Source organism: Ranitomeya imitator, chromosome 8 (assembly GCF_032444005.1).
Source record: "Ranitomeya imitator isolate aRanImi1 chromosome 8, aRanImi1.pri, whole genome shotgun sequence".
Classification (NCBI taxonomy): Eukaryota; Metazoa; Chordata; class Amphibia; order Anura; family Dendrobatidae; genus Ranitomeya; species Ranitomeya imitator.
Window position 1 is genome coordinate 107,641,762 of NC_091289.1, and position 12,125 is coordinate 107,653,886.

The following is a 12,125-nucleotide window of genomic DNA, read 5'->3' on the forward strand; positions in this document are numbered from 1 at the left end:
GACGGGGTTACACAGGGCTCAGCATTCAGAGAACTGCTAGATCTGTGGCAGATAAAACAGGGATTTTATCAAAACTGTACCAAGCAGCTCAGTGAGTGACAGATGGCTGGAATCAGGGTCTCTACACCTACATTATTCTGCTTTCAGGTGGGGTAGCAAAAATCTGGTGACAGATTAGCTTAATGGGTAAGTGTCAGATTGCAACCATCAAAAAATGAGCATCTGTTGTGTGACACACAGTATGCCGTGAGGCAATAACAGTATGTAGGGCACGAAACCGCACCATGTGAGGCATTACTAACCAGAAAAAAAAGAAAAAAAGGTCAGCACTAAAACTGCAATATACAATGATGGCTTAGTAAAAACAGATTTATACGGTGATATATGTGCACTGTTCAAAGAGGAGAGAAGGAGTCTTATGGTGACGATACCCAGAACTGGGGCCAGAAAGTGGAGGACATGTCAATTTAACACTACAGTTCGATAACCCTACAGTCCATAGTCAGGCAACTGTTTCCAGCACAGACCTGCAGGACGATCACAAATCTCACAAGCCAGAAAAAAAGGTCGCACAGAAAAACAAAAATGAGGCCAACTTGATTAATAAAAATAAGCTGATAACACATCTTATGTTGTTTATTCTGGGATGTCTTCTCCACCCGTAAGCCGGCCATACATCAGATAACAGTCCGCTGAATGATTACTTGGTTGACGTCTAAGCGCTACGGTGTTCCCTACGAGAGGGCCTCGGCCAAACTATCCAGGTATCAGCTCATCTCCCCGCTAAACAAAAGGATAGGCCGATGAAATGCTCAGGGCCGATGAAGTTCCAACAGCCGATCATTCTCCCCCCTCCCTAACATCACCGGTCAAGGCTCACATACACATCAGATGATTGGCAGATCCCGCCAACATCAGTGGGTTCAGTCAACTTTTATCTAATGTGCATGAGGACCTACAAATGCTAGACAGTCAGAAAAAGTATATAAAACCATAAAAGGGCACAATAAAGCTGGATTAAAGGATTATTAATAACATCAAATCTGGATGTGAACGCCAGACTTTAGTAGAAATATTAGAATTCCCCATTGTCCGACATGAGCCGTCACCTGCTTGGTAGGAATGCGTGGGATTTTAATGGGGAATGAAAGTCCACTTGAAAATGACATGTGAGGTCAATGGGAATGTAAGTACAATACAGACTGTCCCACCTGAAGAGCATTAATACCAGATACTGAAATTATATGTGAAGCACAATTAACTACTTTTAGCACCTCAAACATGCAATAAATAAATTACAGATTCCAAGGTAACAAAGAAAACGCTTTGTTGTATTTAGGGTTGTATCTTATTTTTTTACTCCCTAAACATGTATGAATGTAAGGGATCATGCAGACGTTCATGGATGTCCGTCCGATCAGACAGCAACGCACAGACTGGCTGAGCTTCATATACTGCTATGAGGCGGTCATGCTTGGGTCGGTAAACCCACGGCCAGTCAGTACGGTGGCTCAGTGGTTAGCACTGAAGCCTTGCAGCGCTGGATTCCCACCAAGGACAACATCTGCAAGGAGTTTGTATGTTCTCCCCGTGTTTGTGTGGGTTTCCTCCAGGTATTCCGGTTTCCTCCCACACTCCAAAGACATACTGATAGGGATTCTAGATTGTGAGCCCCATCGGGGACAGCGATGATAATGTGTGCAAACTGTAGAGCGCTGCGGAATGTTAGCGCTATATAAAAATAAAGATTATTATTAGTGCATTGTGGTCCGTGAACAGACAGAGATCCATGGATGTCTGTATAAGCCCTTAGCGATCGCCGTCTTCGCCAGTACCCAGCACTGTTCCGCTCCTCTCCTCACTCACATGTTCGATGACGCAGACTGTCCGGATCACATTGCACAAGGTGCGACCCAGAAGTGTCTTTTACAATGTAAGCCTAAGGAGCCTCAGAACGATTCTCCATGTTAAAGAGACTTCTGGCCCATGCATAGAGTGATCTGGATAGTCAGAATAGTCATCATGTGACCAAGAAAAGGAGCAGAATGGTGATTGGTGAATACATTAACACTAACGACGCAAACATTTACACAGGACAAGATTAGGGAATAAAAAAAAAAATTAATGTGACTAAGAAAAAAATGATTCACCTTTAAAGGATATGCGGCTGGATATTAGGGCAAAAAATGTTACTTTCCTAAAGTCATATTCCACATCAGCCTCAGCAAAGCTGTAACGTTACCATTTTCGTATGGCTCCGATATGAGGATCTGTTGCCACATCTTTCACTAGAAGTTCTTGGGGTCACTCGTTATGATCTTTCTTGCACAGAAATTATAATACTTAAAAAGAAAAAAAAAAAAAGAAAAGCCTCTAGCAGACAGGTGCAAGCTTATGAGACCCAGAAGGGATGGCAGTAATGCATGCTTAGTTAGGTTTTATGCAGGAAGGTTGAACATTTATAAAACTCCCAAAACAATAAAATCAATATTTAAAAATCAATCAAAAAAAGTGCCCCAGAAACAAGTGCATTGGGTGTCAAATGTCTATGTAATTATTATTAAAAAAAAAATGAACGAAAATCTGAAGAGCTGGCTCACCCAACAGATAACCAAGAACCCAGCGGTGGACTCGGCCTGGCAGAATCCCCCAGTGGCTCCACTCGGCTAGTAACCCAATAACCAGAAGCGGTCACAGTGGTGGGGAGCGCGGTTGGGACCATTCTTTATAGCAAAGATATGCAGACCATTAGATGTGCAGTGCGGTCTGAAGACACGCATGCCAAGGACGAATACCTGACATATACCATGCCTGCCCATGCAAGCATCTCACTATTGTGCAGGGAAACCTACGCAATGGTACACTTACTGAAGGCTCAATACCTTAATAAACATGTATGGAAAATAACTTTGCCCAAAAATATTGCATGCTGATCAAGCAGGGCACAGAAAATGCCAAGGTTATTAATTATGTGGATTTCACTTACCAGGCAGACCACAATTAGCAAATAAACTTAGTATGCTGGGAGATGATGCTGACAGATGCTGGTCCCGAGAGCCCACATCAGGAGCTACTCCTGTTACTCCATGGTGGCCTGAGCAGCTACAGACATTGGGATCACTAATACACAAATACTTCCCTCCAAACTACGGTTTTTAAGCGGCTGGGAGATTCTTATGCACAAAAGTTTTTAATAAATAAATGTAACCAAATCTTGTATACCACATGTACACAGATTTCAGTTTTAGTGAAGAAAATGGAGATTGCTTTCAAAAAACAGTACAGGCATTCGCTTTCTGAAACAAAGCCCTTTTAGATAATCATAAAAATAGAAATATCATCTTTGCTCTGACAACTTTTTTGATTCATCACGACACTTGATCTGGACATGATGGGAGACTGTGCATCCACTGAAAAATGTACACAGGACAATGCCAAGTATTTGCTTTCACATTCGCTGTTCACAATAATGACTTTCCCTTAGGGAAGGCAAGTAATAAGCTTTCCATTATTTAAGTAGGAGTTCTGAGAATTATTTTTGGTCATAGTTCATCTTTTTCCATCAATTCAAAAGCCTCAATATCTTCTTTCCAATCTGCCAATATAGACTCCATTGGCTGCACTTTACTGTCCCACCCCTCATTGTCAGATTTTTCTGTATTTTCTATTGGAGTCTGTGAGTTCTCTCCAAAGTCACGGCTATCATCACTGTGGGGTGGCTTCATTTCTGATGGAAGATCCCCCCCTGTCGGATCCGTAGTACGGTCTATATCTAAGGAATGGAGAGCCTCCAGCGGAGATGGTGGTGGGGAATCACCTTCAGACTCCTTGGTGCTCACTGCCTCCTCCTGGGGAATGGATTGTTCTGTCGAAATCGGTTTTTGCGAATCATTTTCTAAAGATCTGTTTTCTCCACTCTCTCCATCCAGGTCTAAATAAAAGATCAAATGAAATATCATGTTCTACAAGCAAATATTTCACAAAACTAGGTAAATATAGTTCAGGGACAGGAAAGGAAAGCTCATGCAATGTACTCACACTCTGTATCATACACCGGTAATAAATCAAAAATAATATACCGGTAATAAATCAAAAATAATATACCGGTAATAAATCAAAAATAATATACATATATAAATAAATATATATATATATATATATATATATATATATATATATATATATATATATATATATATATATATATATATATATATATATATATTTAATAATAATAATAATAATTATATATATATATATATTTAATAATAATAATTATATATATATATATATATATATATATATATATATGTATATATGTATGTATGTATGTATGTATGTATGTATGTATGTATGTATGTATGTATGTATGTATGTATATATATATATATATATATATATATATATATATATATATATATATATATGTATGTATGTGTATATATATATATTATATGCTATATTATATGCTATATATTTGCCTAAACATAAATACTAGTTTGTTAATAAGGTTTGGTGGGAAACAATACCCAGCTCTCCGCAGGCGGGAAAAGACAGACTAAAAGCTGCCAACAGACTAAAAGCTGCCAACAGGCAAGGCAGAGGACCCTTTACATATCCTACAAAGTTTGATAAAAATCACATGTAGCAATGATTTAGGGAAAATATATATTTTAATCTTGTTAGACTAAAACCAAAAAAATTATACATAACAAAAAAGCTAGTCCAATACACATTGCCAGCAACAATTAACAGGGTATTGTCAGAACTGAAAATGACCCCTTATTCCATATCTCAGCGATCGGACCTCTGGCATCTTAAATTGAGTGGAAATCTACCAGCCTACATGAAAAAGCAGAGCTACAGTGCTCATCTGCTCCTGGCAATGCCACAGACAGTGACAGGAGTGGGGGTCTGGTGTGGGCATCTGCGCTCCATTCCAGATGGACCTGTTAGTCACTGTGGGTCCAGTGGTGGAGCTCCTTATGGTTAGGGGAGCACTTTCAATCCTGGGAACAGCTCTTAGAAAACAATTAAATACTATAATTAAAGAAACACTTAAAGGGACTCTGTCACCTGAATTTAGAGGGAACAATTTTCAGCCATAGGGGTGGGGTGTTCGGTGTTTGATTCACCCTTTCCTTACCCGCTGGCTGCAATCTTGCCTTGCGCAGGCGTGTACTATGGAGGACAGAGAATGAACTTCAATCCAATATTGCAGCCAGCGGGTAAGGAAAGGGTGAATCAAACACCCGAAAACCCCGCCTCTATGGCTGAAAATTGTTCCCTCCAAATTCAGGTGACAGAGTCCCTTTAAGTGTTTAATCGAGAAACTCTAGGATTTACGTAACCAGCAGATAATCTTGCTCACATGGTTGCAGGACTTTCTACATGATCACAACACTGTCTTGTAAAAATAGACTAATTTGGTCCAATTTTGGCTTTTTCTGTGCTGCAGATGGGCAGTGGGGAGAGGCTCCTGCAGCAGTCCGCTATCTTACAGGAACTGTCAGCACAGAATGACTACTCAAACCAAGTCCAGGCGCTCGCTGCTTCATGCCATGGCCAATCATTTATGTAGACCTTACCATCTGCTTGATTTCCAGCCCCTCTGCCCTTCTCTGGCTCTAGTAAACCAAAGCTATCAAAGACAAGGGAGGGTGGAAATCGAGGGAATACAAGCAGGTGGGAAGGCGTATATACGGTAAATGTGTGGCCATGTCACGATGCACCGAACGCCTGGACTTGGTTGGAACACTCACCTAGTGCTGACCGCTCCTTTACGTCTGACACAGGACAGCGAGAAGAAAGGCACAATATGATCTGGGACACAGAAAATGTCATTTATCAGTTCGAATTGTGATACAACACCAAATAGGAGAAAGGGTGAAGAGAAAGTTTGGGAATTTTTAATTGTTGGTGCCTTTTCTGTTTAACATAAATTTGATCAAATTGTGGTCTCTGGGAGAATTATCAATCCACATGTTTAGACATGATAGTAGGGAGTGTGAACATACACTTGTGCATCTCTGAGCATGGTAATCCAAACTAGGTATTATGTGGCAAATGCAAGTACTTACTGCTGTCAATAATGTAGTCTGGAACTATTTTACCTTTAAAAATAGTTGCTGAAATTCCAATAGCAGCAATGAAAAAGGGGAAGAGAAATGATAAATATAGAGAAAATTGGTTTATCTAGAAGCCAACAGTTCCTCAATAAAGCCGGTCATACATAGTGATTGTGGAAGGTAGACTGAGGACAATTTACTGCTATCCTTCATGACACAAACTAACAGACATTGACTGAAGAGATACACGTAGAATAGTTCATATTTGGTTTGGAATATTTTCTGCTGTTTCACTTTAATTGTGCAAAAATAATGTCCAGGCCACAGATCGATTGGCGATTTGACCTTATTCCTGCCGTGTGTTGTTGAAAACTCTGATCTTTACAGACCATTCATGAATACAAAGTGCATCCTAAAGCGGCCATCTTAAAGGGAACATGTCACCCCCGTTTTTTGAGATTGAGCTATAAATACTGTTAAATAGGGCCTGCGCTGTGTGTTCCTATAGTGTATGTAGTGTACCCCGATTCCCTATGTATGCTGAGAAATAACTTACCAAAGTCGCCGTTTTCGCCTGTCAATCAGGCTGGTCAGGTCGGGAGGGCGTGGTGACATCGGTGGTTCTTCCTCAGCTTTACGTTGGTGGCGTAGTGGCGTAGTGGTGAAGACACAGCGCGCGATCTGCGCTGTAATCCCTTGCATCGGTGGGGGCGGCCATCTTCCTGGGGCCGCGCGTGCGCAGATCGAGTGCTCTGCTGCACGGGGCTTCAGGAAAATGGCCGCGGGATGCCGCGCGTGCGCATTAGAGATCGCGGCGGCCATTTTCCCAAAGCCGAGATGCAAACTCGGCTTTGGGAAAATGGCCGCCGCGATCTCTAATGCGCACGCGCGGCATCCCGCGGCCATTTTCCTGAAGCCCCGTGCAGCAGAGCACTCGATCTGCGCACGCGCGGCCCCAGGAAGATGGCCGCCCCCACCGACGAAAGGGATGACAGCGCAGATCGCGCGCTGTGTCTTCACCACTACGCCACCAACGTAAAGCTGAGGAAGAACCACCGATGTCACCACGCCCTCCCGACCTGACCAGCCTGATTGACAGGCGAAAACGGCGACTTTGGTAAGTTATTTCTCAGCATACATAGGGAATCGGGGTACACTACATACACTATAGGAACACACAGCGCAGGCCCTATTTAACAGTATTTATAGCTCAATCTCAAAAAACGGGGTGACAGGTTCCCTTTAAACTCCTGTGTGGCCAGCATTAGGCAGAGTGCCAATTATTATGTGGAAATAAGAGATACAGATGTAGCAAAAGTCATCATGACTCATTATTTATCACACTTCCGTCGGTACGGGTCCGTCGCAATGCGTCGGGCCGATGTACCAACGGACGTTGTGATTTTTTTTGCACGATGTGGGCAGCAGATGCAGTTTTTCGACGCATAAGCTGCCCATTCTGCAGTCTAGGGAGGAGGGGGCGGAGTTTCAGCCGCGCATGCGTGGTAGAAAATGGCGGACGCAACGGACAAAGAAAAACGTTCACTTGAACTTTTTTTGTGACGACGGTCCGCCAAAACACGACGTGATCTGTCGCTAATACAAGTCTATGGGCAAAAAACGCATCCTGCGAGCACATTTGCAGGATCCGTTTTATGCCCAAAACGACGGATTGCGATGGATGCCAAAAGACGGAAGTGTGAAAGAGGCCTTAGCCAACGCAACATTGCACAACCCATCACGCTATGTTATCTGAGTCCAGCCCACCTTTGTACCATCTGTAGTCTGGTGTCCTGGGAAGGCAGGGTGGCGGAAAATGAGTGTTGTGACAACCGGTGTGCACCTGTGTCACAGACCTAGGACTGGATCTCCTGATTGTCCTGGACATTATGTGACTATACCAAACATGTGGATCTCCATATTTCCACTTCACCTATCATCTAGTAGAGTTAAAATTATTATTTTTCCAAGTAAACTTTGCCTGACAGCTATAAAATACACCTATGGTACATTTACACTGGCCAAATATCCTACAAACATTTCCAGATAATCGGCCACGGTAAATTGGGTAGCAATCACATGACCAATGAGAAAAACACTCGTTTGTTGGGTAAAATTTGTAAGTGTACAGTTAATTGTCCTCATCAGCAGGTCCTGTGTAAACAGGAAATCTAATTATGCGCCTATGTGCACAGAACGATCTATTACACTGGGGAACAATTTGAAAAACATTTTCTGTTGAGTTAGGTTTCTGAGCTGATTTATACTAAAATTGGCATGCTGATTCCAAAAATGTAGTCAGTTTTTTTCTAGCACGTCAAGTTTTTCCTCCACAACTTACCTGCCAGAGAAGCACAATTGCACTGATATCTGTAATAAGACTTGTTATCTGATTACAATTCGACTCATATAGAGCTACGTGGCAACTTGTAAGAGTAGTCACAACTGAGACAGTGTGGTGAGAGGTGTGTGCAGCTCCCAATACGTCATAATTATCAATATCTTTAGACAAAAAATTTATCATAGTAGGAATAAATAGGATTTGTGATCGCTTTTCTCTTTACTTTGGGTGCTTAGTTGTAATTTATATATCTTTTATGATTTTTTTCTTTGTTAGTTTTCAAAGCTTGTAACTTTCCATCTCAGTGTTTTATTTACATATGTACATATTTCCTTTGTTTCAGATGATGTCTGCTCCTTCTTCCTCTCGTCGTAAATGCCTATTTGTACTATTTTAAAAAAACAAACACTTTTTGGGTACAGTAGTTTACGTATTTTTGAGAAGACAAAAATCCTATAGTTCAAAAACTTGACGTGATAGAGAAAAACTGAGATCATTTCTGGATTCAGCATCCAAAAATTAGTTAAGAACAGTTGTCTGACCTAACTCCTAAAAAAAATTGTGTTCCCCAGTGTTATTGATCAGTCCGTGTGCACTGGAAGTGCGGTCAGTCGGTCTAAACAACCACAAATCACCAAACACGTAGCCATTCGGTGGCAGCTTAGCATAAGCTTGCAGATCTAATACACCTTAAATCCAGTCGTCCACAAACAGACTATGATATTAGGGAGTTAAAGACTGACCAATTTCATCTTAAAGGGACACTGTCACCTGAATTTGGAGGGAACAATCTTCAGCCATGGAGGCGAGGTGTTTGATTCACCCTTTCCTTACCCGCTGGCTGCATGCTGGCTGCAATATTGGATTGAAGTTCATTCTCTGTCCTCCATACTACACACCTGCGCAAGACAAGATTGCCTTGTGCAGGCATGTACTACGGAGGACAGAGAATGAACTTCAATCCAATATTGCAGCCAGCATGCAGCCAGCTGGTAAGGAAAGGGTGAATCAAACACCTCGCCTCCATGGCTGAAGATTGTTCCCTCCAAATTCAGGTGACAGTGTCCCTTTAACTCTCAGACAACTCAGAAATAGTGTCACCTCCAAATTATCTTCTCAAACGGATGGAAAACTATCATTTTGCCAATTTTACCAGCAGTTTGTGAGAAACAAAGCTAAAGGCAACAACCAATATGGCAGCGATGTGACACCCTTATCCGGAGGGCTGTGACGCCAATAATTCGATCCTGCAGCTGGATGCTGACTACTTTTTATCTAGACACTCGGGTAACACCGGAGCATGCTCGGATAACACAATGTCCAAGCATGTTCGCTCATCTCTATTCATTATGTGACGTGTTAGCTTTTAATCAGAGAGGAAAATGCCTAATATCTCCTTCATTTACCTTTTATTTCTAATCTCAGTCTGAACAACATGGGCAAATATAAAGCAGATATTGGTAAAAAGCAAATACTTTCCAAAACCATTTAGAGTAAAAATGGCTCCGGTTACCCTTTATATATTGGGCCAGTATCCATTCAGGGAATTTGCCTGGAAATCAAGAAAACTACAGCTTGGCCTCTGAAGACTACTTCTGATAATTATCTCAGCATTGATGGTACCTCTGTATAAAAGTCTTTTTTCTTTTACGTTTACTGTAATTTACTGAAAAAAATGTTAACCATAAAAATGGCTTTCTAGTATAAATCTGTTTCTTTAGTTTATCTCTGGTTGCTTGAAAGCAGAGCAGAAAGTACAGAACGGATTGCGCGCAAGTAACAATTTGATATCAAATGTGGGCATAGATTTTGTTCAATTTGGTCAACTCATTAAAATGTAAAGAAGCGCAAACCAGTCAGCTGCTAATACACGGACACAGAAGTGCTCCGTGTCTGCACACATAGAAGTGCGCGTACAGAGACGATACTAAATGAATATTCGGCAGGTGAAACTTGTGATCGATTCAGTCAACCAAGAACACCGCCACTGTCTGAAGAAACAAGGCCACATAGGAAGATTTATCTAAGAAGGGATCTCTCCTTATAACACAAGATCTTTTCATGTACAACCAATCTTCTGTCGGGAAGAAATAATCACAGAAAAATCTCGGAACCTTCCCCGGGTGTTATTTAGCATTATGGCCAAGTTGAACGGCTCTAATAGTAATGTAGACTAAACTATGTGGGCGAAAATCATTCCCCAGGCAGATGGCCCATTCAGTGGTTATTTATCCAATGTGTATGGCCACCTTTCATCTTTTACAAGTGATCGATGTCCACAGATTCTGGTTGGAGCAGTGGGACAGATTTACTACACCTTTATTAGACAGTGAAAACCTGAGCTGTGACCATGTATCACAGGGGTTCATACAAATCTTTACACTGCATTTTCCAAGTTTACGCCATCTAATATCAACTTTGTACTAGAAATTTAAACCAATATTTTGGTACTTTTTTTGGAGCAGGGTCACTAGTACACCATGGCCTACACCTAACTAATAATGCAGAAAATGTGTCTAAATGCAGGATAATGTGGTACAGGATACGTACGGCAGTTGTGGGTGACTAGGAGAAATTGGGGGAGAATCAGTGTGCTAATTGCCCAATAGTTCCATGTTACTCCATAAGACAGTGCGGCGTTTAGTAAGCACGTAATGTTCTTTCCAGTAACGCCTTCAATGACCGATGTATACCCATATAAATGGCAGCCGGAGCATTACCATCCACATGGTGGCTGAGATTAGAGACCGGGTAATGAATCAATTCCTCTATGAATAGGATTTCGGCATGTTCTCTAACAGTCAGCCGCTCGGAGGGGCTGCAGCGAGGACTGGGGCCCTTTGAATGTTTAGACAGAATTTGTGATGTGAATATTAATGGATTACCTCGGTCTTTGGCTTTATCAGAGAGAAGAACTTCCACTTCTTTGTATTCATGAACTGCATCAAGAATTATATTTCCCTCCTTGCTGAACAAAAACAACATAGGGATTGAGATGTCATCTGTGTTTTTCCCATCCCCAGCCATTTGGAAAAGTGAAGCTGTATCACTGCTGCTCCCATCATTGTCATCTGCACAGAAAGTGAGGAAAACATAGAGAGAATGAACATGAGGTGAGAAGACCAGATGCAGACAGGCGAGGACATCGCATCGGACGGCCCTGCGGAGAGCAGAATACGGAGTACTACATATAACAGTCTTTATATAGCAGGCTTGGCTGGCCGAGTAGATCCAGCAGCACTGGGAACATTAGCTCTATCGGTAACTACATATTCATGCTGCCTTATGAGAAACACCACAAACTGGAAAATACGCAGTACTAATGGTCGGCCCAACCACAACCTATCTCCAGCTCAAAATTACTAACATTTTATTCCGGTTGCTCCTGAAAGATTGTTTTCTTTCTTTTCTTTAAATAAGCCATACGGTTCCAGGAATAGGCGATTTATTTTAGCAAGTCCTAATGTGAATGGTCTTTGCATTATTATTACCATGTAGGCAACAGGTCTTGGCACAGCAGCCTGAAGACAACTTTCTGCACCCTACCCCTTGTAAACACCATCAAAATTAAAGGGAAGGTACCGCGTTTGTAGATCATTAATAAATCACTGTAATGTAGCATAACATGCTGCTATAACCAAGTCTTAAATGCATGTGAAACAGATTGTGTGTGTAATATGAGTTTAAAGAAGGCACTGGGGGCTGACATCTTGGTT

At 41.7% G+C, this 12,125-nt stretch overlaps 1 protein-coding gene across 2 annotated transcripts in view; it reads right to left on the bottom strand.

The window, feature by feature from the left end:
• Nucleotides 1-3,176: 3,176 nt before the first annotated feature.
• The window catches only part of EDEM3 (ER degradation enhancing alpha-mannosidase like protein 3), a 99,646-nt gene continuing 90,697 nt past the window's right edge, over nt 3,177-12,125 (bottom strand). For both annotated transcript variants that reach the window (XM_069737268.1, XM_069737266.1), the window contains exons 19-20: nt 11,295-11,480; nt 3,177-3,931 (exon numbers count right to left, since the gene is read on the bottom strand). In XM_069737268.1, coding sequence (XP_069593369.1) covers nt 3,543-3,931; nt 11,295-11,480 — 575 coding nt within the window. In that variant the 3' untranslated portion in view covers nt 3,177-3,542. The remainder of the gene's footprint in view (nt 3,932-11,294; nt 11,481-12,125) is intronic.